Genomic DNA, 25197 nt, shown 5'->3' on the forward strand with positions numbered 1-25197 from the left:
GTAAAGCATTCACTAGCGTATGTAATGTACCTCTATCACACAGGCCACATATTTTGAACTTGGGCATTCCCTGTCAGTTCAAGCAACACTGAACAAATAAGGACCCCTAGCACTAGAATTTTTTGAGTAATGACAAGGGAAAAATTCTTATAGAAAAAGAGATATAAACAAAAGTACAATGCATTTTTCTCAGGACAGCAAAATAGTCCACTTGGAAAGTATGCTGCTCAGTCCCTTCTGCCCTGAGAGTTTTGGTCCTGTGCTTTTGCTTGCTCTCTCTCTCCCTCTTCTCTCTTTCTCTTCCTCTCTCTCTCTCTTTCTCTCTCTCTCTCTCTCTCTCCCTCCCTCCCTCCTCTATCTCATGTGCAAATCTAATTTCTTTTTTTATATTTATTTATTTTCCCTTTTGTTGCTCTTGTTGTTTTTTATTGTTGTTGTAGTTATTTCTGTCGTTGTTGGATAGGACAGAGAAAATGGAGAGAGGAGAGGAAGACAGAGGGGGGAGAGAAAGATAGATACCTGCAGACCTGCTTCACCGCCTGTGAAGCGACTCCCCTGCACTGGGGATCTGGGGGCTCGAACTGGGATCCTTGTGCCTGTCCTTGGCTTCGCACCATGTACGCTTACCTGCTGCGCTACCGCCCAACTCCCTCTAATTTTATTTCTAACTATTTCACTTTGGTGACTTCCTTTTGTACATCACACCATTCCCTCTTAACTTCTGAATTTCTGCTAATTTGCTGATGGCAGAGACAGAGCCTGAAAGACTATGGACTTTTTTTTTAGTTAGTGGAGCAGTCTTTTTTCCAAAATACTTTTCTTTATTTATTATTGGGTAGAGACAGAGAGAATTTGAGATGGGAGGAGAAGGCAGAGAGGGAGAGACACAGAGATACCTGCAGGCCTGCTTCACCACTCATGAAGCTTTCCCCTTGCAGGTGGGGCCCAGGGGCTTAAACCTGGGTCCTTGTGCACTGTAATGTAATTGTAACCAGGTGCGCCACTACCTGGCCTCAAGACTAAGGACTTTCTATTGGAGGCTGCTCTCCACTCAGTGAGAAGAAGCAAAGGAATGCATATGGCACCTTCACTGCCATTCAGCTATGACCCACATAGTCAACGACTGCCACCTCTCCAGATTCAAAGGAGATCTCGAAACTTTACATCAGGCTCAACCTGACGCTGTTGACTGGCTACAGAAGAAGGGCAAACGCTAGAAGAAGAAGCTGAGGCGTTATGAAATTTTCATCACAACCAGCTGGTCATTTTAATGGTCTTAAAAAAAATGGAAAAAACAGCCACAGGGAAGAGAAACGTTTTCTGTGGCATCTATTAGTGAATTTATTAACATTTAGTTTCATTCATCCTCTTTCTGCTCCCTCAGACCCTTGTGGCTGCTCTCAACAGAGTTGTAACATTTTGTAGTTTTATTTTTAAGTTCTTTTTTTTTGTTAAATTTACTTCATTTTTACTTTTAGATAAAACGCTATGTCACAGAGCTACAGCTCATCTATAAATGTACACAGTCCTGTCCTACTGTTGAGAAGATGCCCACTGGCAAGCTCAATCACACTATGATTAATGGGAGTTAAGGCCAATGTAACTGCCCTCTTGCTCTCAACACTTTTATACATCTTCCCTAGATGTATTTCCTCATTTTTCTTGGCTTGAAGTTTAGAAATATAGAAAGGCCCTTCAACTGTTATTTTCAATGACAACAGTTCTCTAATCTACTAGTTTTTCGCTTCATGATCAATTTCACCACTTTATTCAAACACATATTTTCCCATGATATATATATTTCCAACTTGTATAATATTAATAAATATGCTTGTCTCTGCAGATTTATTGATGAAAGACCATCTATTCATATTTTTGTATATTTAAAGTACATCTCTAGGAATTTCCTTTATATAAATACATCTTATTGGATTTGTATTCAATAAAAAAATAATCTTCCTGAAACAAGCATTTAATTATTTAATTTGTCACTAGATTTAACAGTGGGGCTTGGTGTCTGCAAGACACACCTGATACTCTGGGAAGCCTCTCCCCCCCCCTTTCTTTTTTATTTGATAAGATGGAGACACTGAGAGGGCAGAGGGAAGCAGAGATGGATAAAGAAAACAAGACATCTGCAGTACTACTTCACCACTTGTGAAGCTTCCCCCTTGCAGGTGAGAACCAGGAGCTTCAACCTGGTTCTGCATACATGATTAATGTACACCACCATTCTCCCACCCCAAACCTTTTATAGCTATATTCCACTCAAACTCCCATCTTCCACAAATACTATCTCCATATTTTCTCAATATCTTTCTGTTTTGACATTATTTCTATCAAATTACTTTCAAGTTAAGTTTTTAATATAGTTGTAGTAGAGGAAGTATGCTTTGTAGGAAAAACAATTATGAAAAGAGTCTAATGCCCATATACAATAGTAATATTTCTAAATTGTATTTATTTATACATCTATTTTATTTCTGCTATTTTGCTAATTAGATAGACTAATTCTCTCCTAACTCTATATTAGAATGTCCTCTGCCGTTCCATGTTGGGAGCCATTCATTTGGCCTTGACTTGTCCTGTATTTCCAAGTCAAGATTCTGTATGATTCTGAGGAGTGGCCCAGGAGGTGGGGCAGTAGATAAGGCACTTGACTCTCAGTCATGAGGTCCAAGGCTTGATCCCAACACCCCTCATCATAAAAAAAAAAAACTGGCACGAAATAAGAAAGAGAGAGATGGGTGGTGCATCAGGTTCAGCACACACAGTATAAAGCTCAAGGACTGGCACAAGGATCCTGGCTCCCCGCCTACAGGTGTGGGGGTCACTTCACAAGTGGTGACGCAGGTCTGCAGGTGTCTATCTTTCTCTCCCCCTCTCTATCTTCCCCTCCTCTCTCAAGTTCTCTGTCTTATCCAGTAAAATGGAAAAAATGGCCACCAGGAGCAGTGGATTCATAGTGCCAGCACCAAGCCCCAACAACAACCCTGAAATCAAAAGGGGGGGGGGGAGAATGTGCATTCACTTGGCAGTCAACAGGCCACATTGCAGAAGTACCAAAATCATAGACAAATTTATGAGGATATTATCTAAACAGACATCCCCCAAATGACTTTGAAGTATACCATTGCAATTATGTTTCTTCTTAGGGCATGGTTCTGAACCATAAAATAACTCAAACAAAAACTTAAAATTAATACATGAGAAAAATACTTCCTATCTCTTTCTCAAAAACCAATATAATCTACTACCAAAATCAGAAGGGAAAAAACCAGTGTACCTGACTAATGTAGAACCGGAAATCTTTTTTTTTTTATTAAATTTTTAAAAATATTTATTTTATTTATTTATTCCCTTGTTGTTTTATTGTTGTAGTTATTGTTATTGTTGTCGTTGTTGGATAGGACAGAGAGAAACAGAGAGAGGAGGGGAAGACAGAGAGGAGGTGAGAAAGATAGACACCTGCAGACCTGCTTCACCGCCTGTGAAGCGACTCCCCTGCAGGTGGGGAGCCGGGGTTCGAACCGGGATCCTTATGCCGCTCCTTGTGCTTTGCGCCACCTGCGCTTAACCCGCTGCGCTACAGCCCGACTCCCATCGGAAATTTTTAATACAGTATTACTAAATCTAATTCAACAACTTGAGAAAATAATTATAGATCATAAACAAGTGGTATTTATACCAAGCTTGCAAAGCTGAGTCAAGAGTCAAAAATCACAACACATAAATAACATAAAGGAGAAAAATCACACAATTACCCCCCCAACTCTCTGAGGGAAAACAGTTTAAGAGATTCTAACCATACATGATAACTATCAACAAGGGTGGATTTCATCAACCTGTTCTAGAACATATACAAAACAATCTGCAACTTATATGATACTTAATGATGAGAATCAGGTTTCCCTTAAAATCAAAACACAGCAAGGAAACCCTTCTTGCAGTTTTTATTCAGTATTATATCAGAGTCAGCTAATACATTAAGACAAGAAAAGGAAGTAAAAAAGCACATAGTTAAGGAAAGAAGGAATAAAACTGTCTTCACTTACACACTGAATCACTATATATGTGGAAAATCTTAAAGAATCAGAAAAACTCCTGGAGTTACTGAATAAGTATAGTAAAGTTATGTACTACAAGCATCAGTGCAGTTAGTCAGAAGTGAGTAGCTGGAATTTTAAATTAAAGGCACAATGTTATTTATATTAACAATCCCAGAAGATTATAATAAAATTACAAAAATTACAAATTTTTATTAGGATATGCATGTAAAACTATAAAAATTGAACTAGAAAATTTGAAATAGGGAGTTGGGCGGTACCACAGTGAGTTAAGCGCACATGGCGCAAAGCGCAAGGACCAGAGTTAAGGATCCCAGTTTGAGCCCCCAGCTCCCCACCTGCAGGGGAGTCGCTTCACAGGCGGTGAAGCAGGTCTGCAGGTGTCTATCTTTCTGGCCCCATCTCTGTCTTCCCCTCCTCTCTCTATTTCCCTCTGTCCTATACAACAACGAAGACAGACAACAATAACTACAACAATAAAACAACAAGGGCAACAAAAGGTAATAAATAAATATTAAAAAGAAACATTTTTAAATAAGAAAATTTGAAATACATCAAAGGCAATCTTAGTAAATACAGAAACACTTTGTATTCACAGAGAAGAATACTCAATATTGTGTGGTCTGGGAGGTGGCGCAGTGGATAAAGTACTGAATTATCAAGCATGAGGTCCCGAGTTCAATCTCCAGCAGTACATGTACTAAAGTGATGTCTGATTCTTTCTCTCTCCTCCTATGTGTCTCATTAATAAATAAAAAAATTCTTTAAAAAAAGAATACTCAATAATGTTAAGATGTCAGTTCTTTCCAATTTGGTCTATAGATGCAACACGATATTAATCAAAGTGTCATCAAATTAGGTGTCAAAAATGTGGATATCAAAACAATGATTCTCAAGTCTGGAGAGAACGGTAAAAGTCTCAGTATAGCAAACACAATACTGAAGAAAAAAATTAACATAAAAGTTAGAAGACTAACACAATCCAACTTTGAGGTTTACTAGCAAGATACAATGAGACAACAAAGCACTGGCAAAGAATAGACAAATGTATCAGTCAAACATAAAAAAAAAGTGCTGGGGAGTTAAGAGGTGGTTACATGGAAGAGCATATACACTGGCATGAAATATTCAGGCTCTAGTCCAAAACCACCCTAGAAAAGCACCCTGAAAGGGGGAGAGAGCTTCATGAGTCTCAGAGCCATATACTGTGAAGTCTCTCTGTCTCTTTCTCTACCTCTCTTTCCATCTCTGTCTCTAATCTACTGAAAAGATAGATAATAGATAGACAGACAGACAGACAAGCACTGGGAGCAACAGAGTTGAGCAAGCACTGATAATGAGCCTCAATGATAATCCTGGTAGCAAAAGTAAATAAATAGGCAGAAATAGACTAACACAATCAATTGAATGAAGATGTAACTTTTAAGAAAGGGCAACAGCAAAAATGGTTGGTGCATATAAAGACACACAAGACTTTTAGACCTTTTACTCAAACTCAATTTATAAAGTTTTAAAAAAGTGGAAGTGGAAATCTATGAAAATTCTAAAAGTTAAAACAGGCAAAATCTCAAATGACACTGAGTTAGGTAATAAGCAATTTTCAAGAAATGGTGATAGCCAAAATCTGGTAAATGTAAAAACTGGACTACACTCTCTCTTGCATCTTTTGAACAAACTTAAAAAATATATGTTTTTTTTTTGTTAGGTGTATGGATAAACAAACTGTAGCTCTTCCATAAAGAACACTATCTAGTACTATTAAGAAATGAGTTAGCAATCCCATAAGAACCCTAAATTCACATTATTACATGAAAGAAGAATAATTCAATGACTACATACGGATACTTTTTTTTTTTAAATGGCCAGAGTTTACAGCCATTTATCAAAACACAGAAATATCCAATAAAAAGACTGAACTTTTGAAGGGTGGAGCAGTGGTGCACTGGGTTAAGTGCATGTAGTACCAAGTGCAAGGAATAGCACAAGGATCCCTGTTTGAACCTCTGGCTCCCCACCTAAAGGGGTGTTGCTTCGTAAGCAGTGAAGGAAGTCTGCAGGTGTCTGTCTGTCTCTCTCCCTTTCTATCTTCCCCTCCTCTCTCAATTTTTCTTTCCTATCCAATAAAAATTAAAAATGGCCACTAGGAGCAGGCGGCGATGAGCCCCAGTGATAACCCTAGAAGCACAAAAAAAAAAAAAAAAAAAAAAAAAAACCAGAAAAGCTGAACTTTTGTTTGAGCAGATTTTAGAAAATTATCTAGCAATCTGAGCAATAAAAGAAAAAAATACAGTAGGAATTTGTGCTACAAGTACAAGAAACAACTTCACTGAATAAGGGTAGGGCAAAGTAAATGACTTAAGTGCTTTAAAAAATAAAAGGAGTATGTAAAACTGCAGGGGAAAAGGATTTCCCTATGCATGCTGAATTGTATTGGGAAAGATTTCCCATAGTAGTGCCAGCTGATAACTCTGATACTGTTGACAGGCTCTGGGTTTCTCACAGCTGGGCTGGGAGTGTGCACATCAACAAAGGCTAAGACAGAACTGATCTATGTGAATAAGAGTTAGAACTAGAGACATTCAGTAAGAACTCATGTTCAGATCACCATAGCTATGGCTGCAGGTAAATGCAACAGACATAGTGTATGTACATAGAGCTCTTGTTTTGTCAGCAGACAGTCCCCAAAAGAAACAGGACCTGAGAAGCAGAGAGCAAACCCAGAGGATCTGGTGCAATGTTACTTAAAAGGAACCAGGCAGTCTTAGAAAAATGGTTGGCTCTAGAACTAGAGTAGAAAAACGCAACGATTGCCACCTCAACATGCTTCACCTCAGACTGTGTCCAGAGACTTCACGTGTGGAATGACAACCCTTCAGCTTCATTACTCGGGTGAGACCTTTCCTTTTATAGTACACTCTAATTTCATCTCAGGTGGTTCACTTTCTAACAAAGTCCCATAACCCAGATATACACCAGTTTCTATGAGAGAGAGCTTATGTTCACACGTATCCATAAACTACTGCAAAATATATACCTGAAAGCAGAAGTACAATAGAGTTTGCAGTGAGTACCTCCCTAACACTTCCTCTCCACTATTCCAAGCTTTGGGGCCATGATTGTTCAACAATTTGTTTGGCTTCGTATGTTAACTCTCTTTTCAATCACCAGGTTCCAGATGCCATCAGGATGCTGGCCAGGCTTCCCTGGATTGAAGACCCCACCAATGTGTCCTGGAGCTCAGCTTCCCCAGAGACACACCCTACTAGGGAAAGAGAGAGGCAGACTGGGAGTATGGATCGACCAGTCAACGCCCATGTTCAGCAGGGAAGCAATTACAGAAGCCAGACCTTCTACCTTCTGCAACCCTCAATGACCCTGGGTCCATGCTCCCAGAGGGATAGAGAATGGGAAAGCTATCAGGGGAGGGGGTGGGTTATGGAGATTTGGTGGTGGGAATTGTGTGGAGTTGTACCCCTCCTATCCTATGGTTTTGTTAATTGATCCTTTCTTAAATAAAAAAAAGAAAAGAAAATAGACAAGATGAGTCTGCAGCATCTTTGCTGGTGTCAGAAAGTAAAGACATTCTCAAGAAAAATACATAAATCTAAGCAATAGGCTAAAATGATAGTCCACTGAAAGACCTTCTGAAGGCTAGTGCTGGGATAACATGGGAGTAACAAGATAAGTACAAGTGGATTATAATCCAGACAATAGAAGGAGACTATCCATATTATATAATGACATCAATAACTAAACAAATTAGTAAAGGGAACATAAATAGATTAATTCCCCCGCAAGGAAATAAAGCATATGAAAATATCCCACTCTAAAGGCAGGGAAATAGAACTGCCTATTCCTTAAGTGTTGGTTGCACAAGTGCCTTTTCCCAAAGGGCATGGTATGGACAGTGGGCATGAATTAACTCCACACTGGAGAAACCTGACAAAAAGTTTACCCCTCAAAGAGATCTAGGTAAATATCGACACTCATAAATCATGTAGGAAGGAGGCACCAGAGCAAGGCAGTGGTGCACCTGGTTGAGCACACATGTTACCATGCACAAGGACTCAAGTTCAACCCCCCAGCCCCACTAGCAGGGGGAAAGAATTGCGAATGGTGAAGCAGGGCTGTAGGTGTCTCTCTATCTCTCTCCTCTCTCACACCCTCTCCCCTCTCAATTTCTGGCTATCTCTACCCAATACATAAATAAATATAATAAAAAAATTAAAAATAAAAATAGAAAGGATGTACTTTTGATATGTCAGGTCCAAAATGACACTTTAACCACTATGGCCTTCTGTTCAAAACTCATAGCCCTATACAATTTCTCTCTAAGAGAATGTCACCTGATTCCAGTAGATGGGTTTTCTCTAATATATCTAAGCAGAAGTCAGAAGTATGAAGACTAAAAAACGAGGGCAATCTGAGAGATTACCACAGGAAAAAAAAAACGTCCATGAAAACCAGATAGCAAAGTGTAACATGTTCTCTTTGATGTCACTGTACAGCAGGGATAAATGCATTTTTTTAAATTTAAGAATATATTGGCTTGTTGGACAAGTCATGACACATTTTTTTTTTGCATAGAATGACATAAGCACATATGTCATGACTTTTCTGACAACCCAATAAGAATGAACTGCAGGGTTTTATTAACAACAATGCGTCAGAACACAAAAGAGGAAAAATAATTTTTATGGTACAAGGCTAATCATGTAAAATCAACAGAACATGTAAAGAGAGATATTAAATAGAATCATTACACTTTAACTATGATTTACTGTAGTTTTTTAAAATTTTCACTCTTTTAATGTTTCTGGGTTTTTTTTGAAACATATAATGTTATTTTAATAGTAGAAAAATTCTGCATATTGCAAAAAATATTTCCTGGGTCCCCTCATCTTATTTCCATAAAAATGAGAGCCAGGAAGTTGTTGGCTGACTAGATTATCTCCAAAACTCCTTCCAACTGTAAGATCATGTGAGTTACATAAATTTTAAGGACATTTCTTGTCTTATATATGCATTTGGGAGTCACCCAGGAACATCTAATTACCACATGATTCCCAAATATACTGGTGAACGCCCATGTTGTGCCAGATATATTCATAATATACCAATGTCCTCTGACAACAGACTAGAAATGGACACAACTCTGAGCTGCAGGAGTAGAAATGCAGTATATTTTCGGTTTAATTTACGTCTGGGGGGGTTCGTCACTTTTTTCTTTCTTTGTTTTCAGTGTCTGAATTAGCAGTTTGCTCAGCTTGGTCATGTGGTGGCAGAGACCATTTAGTAGGGGGTTAGTGAGCATCTACAACAAAAGCAATGACTGTCAGTTCTGATGGAGTTATATTATTTGTAACAGTCAAGCTCTTATTTTGATTTCACTGGAATATTATCTATTCCACATGAGTATTGCTTACTGGACGCTATCAGTAAACCATAAAGTGATTTAGAAGATGAAGCTAGGGCATCCTAGTTCATGAACAAATGGAACTTGAGTACAACCAGAGGATTTACAGAGTTGCTAGGATTTAAGTATACAACAGACATAAAAACTGTTTTTAATTATGCAAGAAATAGATCTGACTGCCCAGGTAGCATAAGATGCGTAAATATGTAAAAGTGACAAAATGCTGCAAAGTTGTAGGATAGCCAGAATGGAGAAGAAGAAGGAGGAGGAAGAGGAGGAGGAGGAAGATAAAGAGGAGGACAGGGAGAAAGAGGATGAAGAAGAAAACGAGGAAGAATTAGAGAATAAGAGGAGGAGGAGGAGGAGGAGGAGGAGGAGGAGGAGGAGGAGGAGGAGAAGGAGAAGAAGGAAAGAGATTATAGATTTTTGGCAAGTAGGTGGAGACTATTCTGGGCTCTGCTAACACTTTCTATTTTTGAATCTATGAGCTACCTGATCATAATTTAATCATGTGTAAAAATTAAAAATAAAAAACTAATGATGAAGAAACTGGAGTAGACTTAAGGGTTCTTAAGGGTTTCTGTAAGAATCACTATCGATCCATGTGAGTCCAATTTACTTTGAGAGCGCCTAACTAAAAAAGAAAGAAAAGAAAGGAAAAAGAAAAAGAAAGAAAAGAGCTGGAGATCAAACCAAATGATGGAGATCAGCAGGAGATGATGGCCATTTTTCCTTTTGCAGTCTTACCTTCTGGCTCGTTTTTGATGAGCTCTTCCATTTTCCTCTGCTTCAAGGTGTCAACAACATCAGCTAAGCTGCCTTTGCGCCGCTCAGGAGTTCCCAGGGCTGTGCTAGACAAGGACTCGCCACTCTGCCGCCCACCTTCTTCTGCCTTCTGAGGTGAGGTAGATGAGTTGTGTGGGGCAAATGAAGACATAACTTTATTGCCATCAACTTCCTGAAGGGAGAAAGCAAAGGAAAAGTGTGCTTACAATTCAGTAAAACTTCATCTTAAATTGAGTGCGTGTGGCAGTAAGTGGAAGTATGTCAGAATAAAGTGAATGTCATACTGCAAGAGCAAGCAGAATAAACAGATTTTAAAAAGAGAATAGTAGGGAGTCGGTATACTTTACCTTCAACCAAACCATCATCTTATTCCACTTATAAGGATTAGGCCCCCAATTTTCCCTTTGTGCTCCTGTCTTCCCCTTTCACATGTTTTTAAGGAAGTATTAATCACACAGACTATTTTGACAAGATAGGAATATTATAAGTTAATGTCTGTTTTGCTGAAGATATTCTCAGTAATATTTGCAACCTTACATGCTACACTGTACTTTCAGACTCATGTGTCCTGTAAAATACAGGTCCTTGTGTGGGTCTTTGTGTCCCCAGAATTGTGTCTATGCATCCCCGTTCATGGAAACACACTCTACCTACTTTCTTATTCTTATACATTTAAGTATATAAAACCACAAGCAATGTGATATAAAATACATGCAATAAGAGGAGACAAGACCATAGAAAAAATACTCAACTCATATCTGTCACCTTGGGAGAACCACTGCAGTTTCCAATGAAGGGAATGGGGTCACAGAGCTCTGGTGGTGTGAACAGTGTGGAGTTATACTCCTGTTATCTCATAATTTTTTTGCATCAATATCAGTACTAGGTCACTAGTAAATAAGTAATACTAAAAGTTGTGTCTATGTATGAAAAAAATTGACTGCACAGTTTGAAAAGGCAAGCATATTTTGATGTCCCACTTATTATTATTTTCCCATAAATTCTAGCATAACTGTAAACCATCTGTATAATATCTGGAATATACTTTTTTACTATCTTTTATTTTTTTGATAGAGATAGAAATTGAGAGGCAAGGGAGATAAAGATGGATAGAGACAGAGAGACACCTGCAGCACTGCTTCACCATTCATGAAGATCTTCCCCTACAGGTGGGGACCGAGGACTTGAACCCAGGTCCTTGCACTTCGTAACGTGTGCTCAGCCACGTATGCCACCACCTGCCCCCCTGGAATATACTTTGTATGAAAGATACTAAGTTGATTTTCCAGAGATTTGCAAGAGGGCTGGTGGTGAAGTGAAAAAGAAAATTATTTTACATAACAGTATTACTGTATTTTTTTTCCATGATTTATTTATTTACTTATGAGAAAAAACAAAAGAGGGAGAGAGAAACCAGTGCATCATTCTGGCACGTGCCAGGGACAAAACTCAGGACCTCTTAGTTGAAAGCCCTATACTTTATCCAATGTGTAACTTTTTAGACTCTTACTCCAATAATTCTCTCACAACTCACAAGGCCAAGTTCTTCTCAAAATCAAATCTGTATCTTAATATTGTCGAGGCAGCTAGTCTCTAAATTTATTTCTCTAATTCTACAGCTTTAAAAATTCTCTTTAAAATGTAGATGAGATTGACCCTCTAGAGACAGGCAAATCACAGTGATTTGATATATAGTGTTTTTAAGGTTAAAGCTAATGTTTGTACTGCATTAAGTAAGATATACTTAAAAAAAAACTTGATAAAACTGACATTCTAATTCTTTAAGTTACACTGTCAACACAACATAATCTGTTCACATGATGTTTTTGTTAATGGCCACCTGTGAATTCAAGAACTTAGCTATGATACAAGGATTTATTTCTAGGGTAGGACAAAATAAAATACAAGAGGATGCAAAAGTAAAAACTGTGCTAAGAGCATCTGCAAACTTATAATTCTGAACTCACAATGGCTTACATTTCTACAAACATTACACTGTATGCCTCTGGTGACTATTAGTCCTTAACTAAATGTTCTATAGATAATACTTCCTTACATGAGGCTTACCTCATAATGTACTTGGATTTAGAGATCAATATGCATGATTAATCATTACAAGGCCCTGTGGGCTAAGTGAAGGTACACTTCTGGAAATATTTACTTGAAGCCAACACAGAAATATAAGCAACACACACACACACACACACACACACACACACACACACACACACACACACACACACATTCTGGAAAAGGCAATCATTAATTTACAAACTCCATTAATTTACAAACTCTCCAACTGACTCAGTATACAATTTTTTTAAATTATTTTTTTATGAATGGTCCAATATCTCAGATTCACATGACAGTCTCAGCTTCATACACAGACACAAATGTAGCAAGACCTTTGTATTGTTTTTTGATGTCCAGATCTTTCTTCTTGTTTCTTTCTATAGTCAATATCAGAAACCTCTATAATTGAGCTTCATGTTGCACATATTTATTTCATGTCCTAGTCACACAATCTATGGTGACACACATTACAAACAAGGAGCTGCCCAGTGACCTTCACTTGTCATGATTAAAGTTATATTTTTGTGATATCATCATGAGAGCAAAATAACATCCAAATTGTATGTAATCAAGTCTATTAAGATAGCAGACAGACTACAAAATCAGGCTTAAAAAATACCTATGTCTCTAATTTTCTACAACTTGCAGAGAGAGAGCACCTTATTCCTGAGCTTAGTATATACTTCACAAGCATTCTAAAATCAGTTACCACCACAATATGAAAATCAAGGGATTAGTTAAACATTACTGTTTCCATCAGGAATATGTACTTTATCACTATTTCACCTATTAGATGACAATCAGCCTGTGGCACTTCTAAGACCTTCAACAGTGTTATGTAGTTAACAGATGTTTCAGTGTGGGGCTCCATTGTTCATTTGCATGGTGAATAGCCTGTTAAGGATTACTGGCACAGTATTTAGTCAAGGAAGTTCTATCATTTCCAGTTTCTTTTCTGGGTTTGTGTTTACTGTTTCTGCAATATTAATTGCATGTTTTTTCTTTTTTTATATTTATTTATTTTCCCTTTTGTTGCCCTTGTTGTTTAATATTGTTGATGTCGTTGTTGTTGGATAGGACAGATAGAAATGGAGAAAGGAGGGGAAGACAGAGAGGAGAAGAGAAAGACAGACACCTGCAGACCTACTTCACCACTTGTGAAGCAACTACCCTGCAGGTGGGGAGTGGCTTGAACCGGGATCCTTCCTTAGGTCCTTGCGCTTTGCGCCACGTGCGCTTAACCCACTGTGCCATTGCCCGACTCCCGCATGTTTTTTTTCTTCATGCTGCTCTCAGGTGAAAAATCAAGATTTACATTCTACTGACAAAGACTTTTAGTGGTTCCAATCAGCTACACCTATTCCACAAAGGGGAGGACTCTTGGAACAAGTGTCCATATTGAGTACCTGAGAAAAGTACTCGAGACTGTGATTAACACTTCAAGTGCATTCTTGCTAGTAAATTCTAAAGACAGCATTTTTCTACGGGCACTTTGAAGAAATACTAATTCAACCACAATGTTCGCAACTCAGCTTAGGTGATGAAGTGATTCAGAACTGACTCATTTGAAAGAGGAGACTGTATGTTGCTCAGAAAGATACACACATTAGCTTATTGTCCAAGGGACAACCCACCCTGACTTCTGGCCTTGAAGACCACATTATCATACTTATTACTTTTTTGGTCCTATAAGCATGTAATTAAATTCATACAGGATGGTGAAAGAACAGTTATTATTCAGTCTAAAGAGGCCAGGTGGCTGTGTACCTGGTAGAACACACTTATTACCATGTGTGAGGACCTGGGTTCAAGCCTCCAGTTCCCACATGTAGAAAAGGAAACTTTACGAATCCTGGAGAAATGCTACAAGTGACTCTCTCTTCTCTCTCCCCCTCACTAGTAAAAAAATAAAGCAGGAGAAAAGGCCATTGGGAGTGGTGGAATCAGTTGTGCAAGCACAGAGCCTCAGCAATAACCCTGGTGGCAAAATAAACAAATTGGGGCTGGGTAGTGGTGCACCTGGTTAAGCACACATATTATCAGGTGCAAGAACCCAGGCCAGAGTTCCTGCTCCCCACTGGGGGGGGGGGGGGGCTCTGCTTCAAGAGTTGTGAAACAGATCTGCAGGTGTCTATCTTTCTTCCTCTCTATCTCCCTATCCTCTCTCAATTTCTCTCTGTCCCATCTAATAAAAAAGAAAGGAAAAGAGAGAAAGAGAGAGAGAGAGAGAGAATGGCCATGAGAGTGGTGGATGTGTGCTGGCACCAAGCCCCAGCAATAAGCCCATTGGCAATAAAAAAATAAATAATCTATAAAACTATCAGTGCTAATATTCATCAATATCCATTTCAAATTGCACACTATCTGAAATAGCTTACATGAAGTAATTCATTTTCATTTCCTACAGCAAGTCTAATATTGATTTCTATTTCATTGGTTTTGCATTTTTAAAAAATACTTATTTATTCCCTTTTGTTGTCCTTGTTTTATTGTTGTAGTTATTATTGTTGTTATTAATGTCGTCGTTGTTGGACAGGACACAGAAAAATAGAGAGAGGAAGGGAAGACAGAGAGAGGGAGAGAAAGATAGACACCTGTAGACCTGCTTCACCTCCTGAGAAGGGACTCCCCTGAAGGGAGCCGAGGGCTTGAACCAGGATCATTCAGCTGGTCCTTGCACATTGTGCCACCTGTGCTTAACCCGCTGTGCTACCGCCCAACTCCTCCTGGTTTTGCATTTTATGGAGGGGCTAGTGGCTCTCAGTGCACTGGCTGACACATGGATAAAGTTTCTCATCTCCCTGTGAGAGTTCTCGGAAGAACATTCTCACCCCTGATTTTGGTCCTTTAATATCACCCTGCACCAGCATCCCAAAGAGCCTTCCCACACTCCCCCTCCTCCTTCCCCTGAGTCATTTGGTGAGATATGTCAGACCCAGTCTGAGTTCTGCCTTGAGTTTTTCCCCTGTCCTTATACATGGAGAAACTGAGGCACACAGACTAGAGTGAATGACACTTGATCATCCGCCACAGTTTTCGGGGTATAGAGAAACGGATCTCAGCCACAGTGCAAACCCTACATTTTTCTGGCAATGAATTCAAATCTTCTGACATATTTATCAATACAATGGATGAACAAGGCAAAACGCCTTCTTAATAATTAAGTACAAAAAGTGAGAGGTTTTAATCCCAGTATCTCAATTCCTAAAAGAAGTTGGGTAAATGTATTGAAATTAACAGAAGTCTATCCTAGACTTATAAAGCTTGCTCCAAAGGTTGGGTGGTGGCACACCTGGTTAAGTGTTCATATTACAGTGCGCAAAGGACCCGGGTCCAAGTCCTTGTTCCTACCTCCAAGGAGAAAGCTTCACGAGTGGTGAAGCAGGGCTGGAGGTGTCTCTCTGTCTCTGTCCAATAAATAAACAAATAAAATTAAAATAATAAAAAATAAAGCTGGCTCCACTCAAATATCCATTGTCCTTTGCCATCTCACAAATCAAAATCTATGGTTAGAATAATTAAACAAATTCACCAAATTGACTCATAAAAATCTAGTTAAAGTCACACTTCTCAGTGGCTTATCCTTTTGTGCTTTTAACCTATATTTGTAGAACTCTAGAATTCTGGCACACTAAAATTTTGAACACAGAAAACAGCATAAAGAAAATCTGGGTGATCTTTAACTAAAGTCTCATTAATGCAAATTCAGTTATTCTGATACTACATACAGACAACATGAAATGAACTAGATTGGGAGAAAGTGCTTTGGTGCAGAACAAATTCTGGCATGGTCATGTTCTGTTTCCAGTAATGAACAGACTGTTTTTGTAAATATCATCAGGGCAAGGCACAGAAAACCTCTGACCATCTTAAAAGTTATCAATTTCATTATTCCTTAAACCTTTGAAAAAGTCTAAATATGTACATTATTGAGAGGTTATTTTGGAATTATTCTAATAAAGTATGAGAGTCTAAATATGATTAAGTAATAGAAAAATATGATCATTGTGGAAAAAATTAATTTTTAACATTTTCTCAGCTGTCTTAATTTTTCATTAAGTTTTGAATAGTATTCAACCAGTAATGCTTATTCTTTTTTTTAATATTTATTTTATTTATTTATTCCCTTTTGTTGCCCTTGTTGTTTTATTGTTGTAGTTATTATTGTTGTTGTCGTTGTTGGATAGGACAAAGAGAAATGGAGAGAGGAGGGGAAGACAGAGAGGAGAGAAAGATAGACACCTGCAGACCTGCTTCACCGCCTGTGAAGCAACTCCACTGCAGGTGGGGAGCCGGGGTTTGAACCGGGATCCTTATGCCGGTCCTTGTGCTTTGCGCCACCTGTGCTTAACCCGCTGTGCTACAGCCTGACTCCCTATTCTTTTTTTTTTAAAGATTTTTATTTTATTTTATTTATTTTCCCTTTTGTTACCCTTTTGTTGTCTTTTTATTGTTGCTGTAGTTATTGTTGTTATTGACGTCATTGTTGTTGGATAGGACAGAGAGAAATGGAAAGAAGAGGGGAAGACAGAGAGGGGGAGAGAAAGACACCTGCAGACCTGCTTCACTGCCTATGAAGTGACTCCCCTGCAGGTGGGGAGTTGGAGGCTCGAACTGAGATCCTTACGCCGGTTCTTGCACTTGGTGCCCCATGAGCTTGGTGTCCCATGCACTTAACGCACTGCGCTACCGCCTGACTCCCGTAATGCTTATTCTTTTTGGCCTAGAGATCCCTAGATGGGCAACTATAAAACCTTTCCAAGACATACATGTGTATGCAGAAGTGCAGATAGCTATGCAACCACACGCACAGTTTTTACTTAACTAAAGACTTGATTTTGTATTTCCAGAGTGTCAACTATGAAATTTGTCCATGAAGCTTGCAGAAATTTATACAAGCCATGTATTCCAGGTTAAGAAGGTCTGACCTAACGGCATCCATTGCCTTGTCAGAACAGTATTATGTACTCATCAGTAAACACAATTATAAACATTGTAATAGGGGCCGGGAGGTGGTGCACCTAGTTGAATATGCATATTAGCAGGAGCAAAGACCCAGGTTTGAGCCCCACACTCTACCTGCAGCGGGGGAAGCTCTCCCCTTGTAATCTCTCCAACTCCTATCTAACAAAACAAAAATAAATAATTTTGAGCGTGCCGGGCAGTGGTCCACCTGGTTAAGAGCACACATCACCATGCATAAGGACCCGGGTTTGGGCCCCTGCTCCCCATCTGCAGGAAGACGGCTCATGAGTGGTGAAGCAGGCCTGAAAGTGTCTTTCTCTCTCTCCCTCTCTATCTCCCTTCCCCTTTCAATTTCCCTGTCCTATCAAATAAAAGTAGAAAGAAAAAAAATGAAAAAATGGGCACTGGAAGCTGTGGATTAGTTGTACAGGCACCAAGCCCTAGCAATAACACTGATGGCAAAGAAACAGTTGTCATAAATTATCAGATTTTATTTTATTTTGCAGAAGAGCCTCAAACACTGATGTTTTTTCCCCTATAAACTTAAAGGTATATTTTCTAGTAAGTCCAAATTTTACTTCTGCTAAGGTATGCTTTTAGCTACTCTCTAGAGAATACATACATTAAAGAAACAAGGATATTACTACTGGCAACCATTGTGTTCTCACTCAGCAATTGCCTGTGTTAATACACGTGTGCATACGAAATGGAAGATAGAACTGCTGTCATAAATGAATGTTACCACGTTGGCAAGTCATAGCAGCTCAACTCTCAAAAATTAATTTTCCTGAAAACAGGATGTGAACATATGAACATAAGAAAAACAAAACAACACTAAGAAGCTCAATAGAGAACACTAATAGCCTTTGTTTGGCTAATATGACTACATTTGGTATTCAGGGGAAAAGATATGGTTCTTTCTCAAAGCCTGAAAGTCAGCACTTCCATCTGAGTGTTGTGAACACAAGTGGTATAAAAGCCATCCAGATAGGAAGTCCTCTCTATAATTTTCCCTTAGAAATAAAGCCTAAGGTGTACTTAGGTCCAGTGGTTCAAAACATTGAGAATCAACAAAGATGCTCTTCTATGGACTATTTCCATAGTCATCTACAGATAGATGATTTATCACAAATGGTTATCTTTATACTTGGAAAAAAGTTCCTAACAAAACTTTAGTAAAACTTACTGAGTAATTCAAGGTCAACAATTCCTAGTGCCTAAAAACTTACAAGTTGACTGAGATTGCAGATTGCCTGTGGAACGCTCCAAAGCCCATCTAAGGATGAGGTTTCCCAGTTTCATTACCTGCATCACTTTTACCCTTTGCTTTGTGGAAAGGTACATACTTCATGTTCTAAGTTCTAGTTTTGCTTTGAATGCAATACTAAAGAATGGACCTAGAACCTTGAAGACCTTGCACATGTGTGCCACCACTGAGCCAACTCCCTAATTCAATGTTTGTTCTTTACTTATAGAGAGAAGGACAACATCACACCTTCTCACCAGCCATGGGGCAGAAAAAGGAAGAGGGAGTTCCATGAATGTGTCAAGGATGCTCCCATGTGGTGCTGGAGATTAAATCCAGGACAGCAGGCAGGGTGGGGAATGTGCTCTACCTGCTGAGCCAGACATCTCCCAGACTCTAAATTGAAGGGTAAAAAACTGGGGCCAGGCAGTGACACACCTGGTGAAGTGCACACATCACAGTATGCAAGGATTCAGGTTCAAGCCTCTGGTACCTACCAGCATGGGGAAAGCTTCATGAGTGGTGAAGCAGTGCTGCAGGTGTCCCTCTGTCTTTCTTCCTCCCCTGTCAATTTCTCTCTTTCTCTATCCAATAATAAATAAATAAATTATATTAAAGGAAGGAGACAGAAGGATTGCAGAAACCTTAAAAATCTGCCTGCTTCTTTGGTGCAGAAACAAACTTTACATCTAATATTCTAAATAGCAAAAGAGCTCACCAAGTTTTAGTAATAGATTATCATTTGATTTAAAGGGACACATTATATTTCAAATAGATTCTAATCCACAATTCAGATTGTAGTTTGGACAGTGCAAACAGAAGTGAAAACTCTTTGAAGTGCTTTCAAAGCTTAAAACTACAGTATTCTTTAAGATTCCTTTTTTCTGTAGTAGGGGGGGAAATCAGCAAAATTCTAACTTCATTTAGAATTTTGAATTAGGCTCACCTTCAACAGCTGGTCAGAAAACTTAGTAACATACATTCTTTGAAAACTTACTGAAGAAACATTGGCCTTTACTGCACTTTTAGATGAACAGATTTACTATTGGGTGTCTGTAGGTGTTACCTCATAACCCACGAAAACTCAAGTTTCCATCCTCCGCCACTCAATTGCCTTCTTTCACCAGGCTTGCCCACACCTTGCCTCCCCACCCCCGTCCTTAGGTCATCACCATTTTTGTACAACCTTCAAGAATGTGTTTTTATTTCATTTTGCTGCTCATCTGTTTTGTATCTTTTTTTGGTTTGCTTGTTTAATATGGCCAGATTTACATTTTTATGACTGTATTCAGCACTAAAGAGCAACAGAAAAAAAGTGACTTGTCTAAGTCTGATTCCCAAATAATGATCTGTGAACCAATGGCATTGGCATCACCTGGGAGCACTTGATACATTTTTCTCAGGTCTACTCTAGACTTTCTTGAGTCAGTCAGGAGATAAAGCCAACTGTGTGATGAGAAAGAAGATGGCCAAAAGTTGCTGCAGTTGTGAAGAAATGTCATAAAAATAATGCTCTTAATGGATCTGAGAGAGCAAAAAGGCCATATATTCCAAGAAGAGTAGGTATGGGTAGCAAAGAAGACTAAACAAACATTCAGGGACAAAACAGCCAACAAATGCTGAGCCAAGTGATGCTGATTTAATTTTGGTGTATGCTAAAATGGACCTGTGTTTGCTGATCTTACCAACAATATCAGCTGGGTATTCTGTGACTTATGTTAAAGGGAACTGGACAAATACATTGTTTAGAATTGTAACAAAATTTTATATTAATTTGTTAATGGCTTAATAACCTTATAGTACAGAAAAATATATTATGCTTTGTTTTTTAAGCCAATATCATAGTTGCAATGTAATTTACTTCCAGTAAGTGAAACAGATTTAAAGCAATTTTCTGATTATCAGTAAGAGGTTATGCAAATAGGAAAAACAGTTTTGGATAATATCTTCATTTGCATGTGGATACTACTTGGGTGAAAGTGTCTAATGGCTATTTTTTTTAATACTCCTTCAGAATCGCATTTAATAAGAATTTCAGAAATGCTGCATTTGAGAATAAAATGTATGTTTTCATATGCTCTCAAAGCCACTTAATAAGCAAAAGTGGCATTTAGAGAATTCTAATACATTAACTAACAGAACCTGTAAAAACAAAGGATATTTTGTGCTGTGACAGCCTCATTATCTTTAGACTGACGATTTGTGCACAGTGCTTTACTTATGTTTAAACATGTAACAGATGCATTTAAAGAGATTTGATGATCTCTTCCCCAAGGACTCAAAGGTCAATATAAGACGTTTCTAAACAAAAATTAAACTAGGTTTCAAAAAAGTCCATTTAGCACTAGTGTAGTGTTTTATGTATTAGTACTCAAGGGGGCAAAAACATTTAACTATAGGTCCTGACTACACATAATTCAACTATCAATTCTCTGAGGGCCTTTGGTACACTCTATTAGCAGCTGCTAAAGAAACGACTAAACACCTATTCACTTTGAGTCCAAAGGAAGAAAAAAGACTTGTGAATCTTCAAACTGCGATGCTTGGGAACTGTCTTCTTTTTACCCCACAGAGCAATAAGCCCAGCTCCTTACACGGAGCAGATATCCAGAACAGTCAACAAGATGCACTTTTGCTAGTAATCACTTGCAACTGGAAACTGACTACATGTTCACTGGTAAGTGAGGTAAACTATCACCTCCTAGGAAATAAAATGATGAAGTCTGCAAGCCAGAATAAGTTAGAGAATAAGCAAACTGGAGTCAGGACTCTGGATGTTTGGGTTCAAATCCAAAATCTGTCTTTTCTTTTTAATCCTTTAAAATATCTTAAATAATTAATTTTAGAGTCTGAGAAAAATTGAGTGGGAGGGGAGATTGAAAAAAGGGGGGGAGAGAAAGATATACCTGCAGTACTGCTTTACTTCTTGTGAAGCTCTCCCTCTACAGGTAGGGACTACGTGTTTGAACCTAGGTCTTTGCACCTGTTACATGCCACTCTACTGGGTGTGCCCCACTCTGTCATTTCTTGCCTTGGACAAGTTTTCTAAACATTTCAGATCTCACTTTTCTTGTGTGTAAAATGGGATAATAAGTGATACGTAACTCAGTGTGCTACTATGTAGTACTACTGATATCAAGAATTTAACAGTAATGAAATTACTCCTTAGTTCAATTGCTAATGTTTTGGTTGTTAGTTTGTGAGGCAGAGTTCTGAGAGTGAATGGTGAAGCATAAGGAATATTGCAGTCAAATACTTCCAGTTCAAATCCTGCTTCTACCACTCAGTAGTTTTATAAAATTAACTATACAAGTGGCAAGTTAAACGTATTCTTTTATTTCTTAGCTTTTTAACCTGCAAATTGTGGCTATCAATACTACTACTTATCTAACTGAGCAATGAAACTGAGTTATATCAGTTAGAGGGTTACATACATTAACATAGGTGTTATGAAGTATAGAGCCCCTACTTCCCCCAGTCCTGGAACCTTGGATAGGGCCCACTTTCCCGTATGCCTCTCCCAATTCATATCAAATAATATTGCATCCGCCGATCACAACCTAACCAACGCAACGATTGCCACCTCAACATGCTTCACCTCAGACTGTGTCCAGAGACTTCACGTGTGGAATGACAACCCTTCAGCTTCATTACTCAGGTGAGACCTTTCCTTTTATAGTACACTCTAATTTCATCTCAGGTGGTTCACTTTCTAACAAAGTCCCATAACCTAGATATACACCAGTTTCTGTGAGAGAGAGCTTATGTTCATACATATCCATAAACTACTGCAAAATATATACCTGAAAGCAGAAGTACAATAGAATTTGCAGTGAGTACCTCCCTAACACTTCCTCTCCACTATTCCAAGCTTTGGGTCCATGATTGCTCAACAATTTGTTTGGCTTCATATGTTAACTCTCTTTTCAATCACCAGGTTCCAGATGCCATCAGGATGCTGGCCAGGCTTCCCTGGATTGAAGACCCCACCAATGTGTCCTGGAGCTCAGCTTCCCCAGAGACACACCCTACTAGGGAAAGAGAGAGGCAGACTGGGAGTATGGATCGACCAGTCAACACCCATGTTCAGCGGGAAAGCAATTACAGAAGCCAGACCTTCTACCTTCTGCAACCCTCAATGACCCTGGGTCCATGCTCCCAGAGGGATAGAGAATGGGAAAGCTATCAGGGGAGGGGGTGGGTTATAGAGATTTGGTGGTGGGAATTGTGTGGAGTTGTACCCCTCCTATCTTATGGTTTTGTTAATTAATCCTTTCTTAAATAAAAAAATAATAATAATAAAATTAAAAAAATTTAAAAAAACTCATATATTGGCAACACAAGACATAGGAGTCTTTATAAAAACATTAAGATAGGTGTCTTTTTCTTTCCCTCTCTATCTCCCCCTCCTCTCTCAATTTCTCTCTACTATATCCAATAAAATAGAAATAAAAAAGAAAAAATGGCTGTTGGAAGCAGTGGATTTGTAGTGCCAGCACTAAGCCTGACCATTAACCCTGGTGGCAAAGGGAAGGAAGGGAGGAAGGGAGGAAGGGAGAAAAGAAGGAGGGAGAGAGAGAGAGAGAAGAGAAGAGAAGAGAAGAGAAGAGAAGAGAAGAGAAGAGAAAGGGGAGAGAGGGAGGGAAGGAGGGAGAAATAAGGAAGGAAGAAAGAAAACAAAATTGTATTTGAGTAAATCCTATGGTGTATAGAGAGGAAATCAATCATTTGGGATTTTTGAAACATTTTTTTGTCTACAATTCTACTTTAAGTTTTGACTTCTGAATGCTACTGAAATATATATATCACCTCAGGCACATAGGGTTTTTTTCCCTTGTGTAACTCTTACACTATCTCCTCAGCTCTCCCAGGATGTTTTTGACCCACTAAAGTGCCTCTGATTTGGTGATCAAGAACCCACAAAAATGCCAGTCTAAAATAAAGACATGTTTCCTTTATATGCCCTACATCAAAAGACTATAAGCTTGATTTGTATTTTGAAGTTGCATTATTTGATTAATGAGAGTTCATTTTAAGGACAGTCCTTCCTTTCCAGGCTGAAATTGATAAAGACAGCACCTCAGGATGAGAACCAGCCAGGTATGACTACTCTTAGCAGTTCTGGGGTGTTACAAATGTTGAGGTTTCTTACAAAGTTCTTTGTTATCCATTCATTATACTTAGCTCCATCAAACAGGGAAGAATAATTAAAAAGCTCCTATTGAGCACCTAGAGACCTTCAGCATAGGTAGGGGGTGGACACAAAGACAGACTGTGTGGTTATGAGAGTTACACTTCATCTCTCTAATTAATTTTATGGCACTTTTTTGGCATTTCCATTATTTTTCCTCTACTTCCCTTGGTTCTAAGAGAAGCATATGCATGCATGTATACATTTCATTAAGAAGAAATAAAAGGGCTTCCTTTAGTTAAGATGTTTCCACTCACAGAGACTACACATTTAGAGATAGATTGCCTGAATAAATTCAATCATCTAGAGAAGCAAAGGAAATCACATGTAAATGACATTTTATGTAAGGCCATGTTGACAGCTCCACGTTCATTTCTACGTTGTTTTATTTGGTGGAAGGGGTAAGATAACAAAAAATGTAGTATCTCTGCCTTTTTAAGGGTCCAGAGTCTCTGGTGCTAGAATGATAACATCAGGAGAAGAAAGCTGTCTAGTGCTGAAACTAGAAGGTCCAGATGCAAGCCTCCACTTTGTGCCAGCACACGAGAGGCTGCCCATACTGCTTGGCTGTGTCATGTCTGTCCCAAGGAAGGAGGACACCTAAGTGATGAGCCCACCATCCCTTTACCAGTGAAGACTGGTTTGTGGGAGAAAGCAGCCACCAAAGGTGAATAGATTCACACTTTAAACCAGCCTGTCAGGTGGCTGCCAGTCCTACCTCTGAGAAAAGCATGTGAACAGTAGCACACTGTGTATGACTTGATCGGAAGAGATTCCTTTACCCTTTCACATTCGAGAATGGGCAACCATTAAGTGAAGGTATGTGTCCCTTATTCTGTGAATATTTCAGTATGTATATACATGTAGGGGGGTTTAGGGTGACTTTTCAAGTGGCTCTTGATGAAAATCACTGGCTCTTTACACAAAAGTTACGTGCTACCTGAGTTCTCTTGAAGCGTGAATGTACCATGTACATGTGGCACATGTCTGTGTTTTCCTGCCAGTTCCAAATTCACTCTTTCAAATAGCTCCTTATAGGCCAAATTCATATCCAGTTCCACAGAGCCACCGGTTTTTCCTGGAAGTGAATAGCTGCTTTGTGCAAGCAAACCGGGAAGCCAATGGCAGGTCTGTCTGTGCAAGGAAGACCCAGGCAACTGGAGGAAAGGCGGAGAATCTCACCAGCGGCTTCCCTCCTGTAGGGTGCTGGGGGCAAGTCTGAAACGACCTGAAGGATGACGCTTTCAACACTTTCACGATGGGTGTCAATTCCAAAACCTGACAATCTGAGTAACTTTAAATTTTTATAAAGCCATCTTACAGGCAGCTCTGACTGCAACACACATTGGAATAATTCGTCAGTGATTTGTACTACAGTGTTCTTTGTTAGTTAGCCTGACATTTCACTCAGAACCAAAAGACATATTCTTAACAAAATCATAAAACATGTATA

At 38.9% G+C, this 25197-nt stretch overlaps 1 protein-coding gene across 11 annotated transcripts in view; it reads right to left on the minus strand.

Annotated features, from left to right (window-relative positions):
* Positions 1–25197, minus strand: part of SOX5 (SRY-box transcription factor 5) — a 1357610-nt gene that overhangs the window by 313785 nt on the left and 1018628 nt on the right. For all 11 annotated transcript variants that reach the window (XM_060194518.1, XM_060194519.1, XM_060194513.1 and 8 more), the window contains one exon: positions 10231–10441. In XM_060194518.1, the coding sequence (XP_060050501.1) occupies positions 10231–10441 (211 nt within the window). The remainder of the gene's footprint in view (positions 1–10230; positions 10442–25197) is intronic.

Source organism: Erinaceus europaeus, chromosome 7 (genome assembly GCF_950295315.1).
Source record: "Erinaceus europaeus chromosome 7, mEriEur2.1, whole genome shotgun sequence".
In the NCBI taxonomy this organism is placed as follows: Eukaryota; Metazoa; Chordata; class Mammalia; order Eulipotyphla; family Erinaceidae; genus Erinaceus; species Erinaceus europaeus.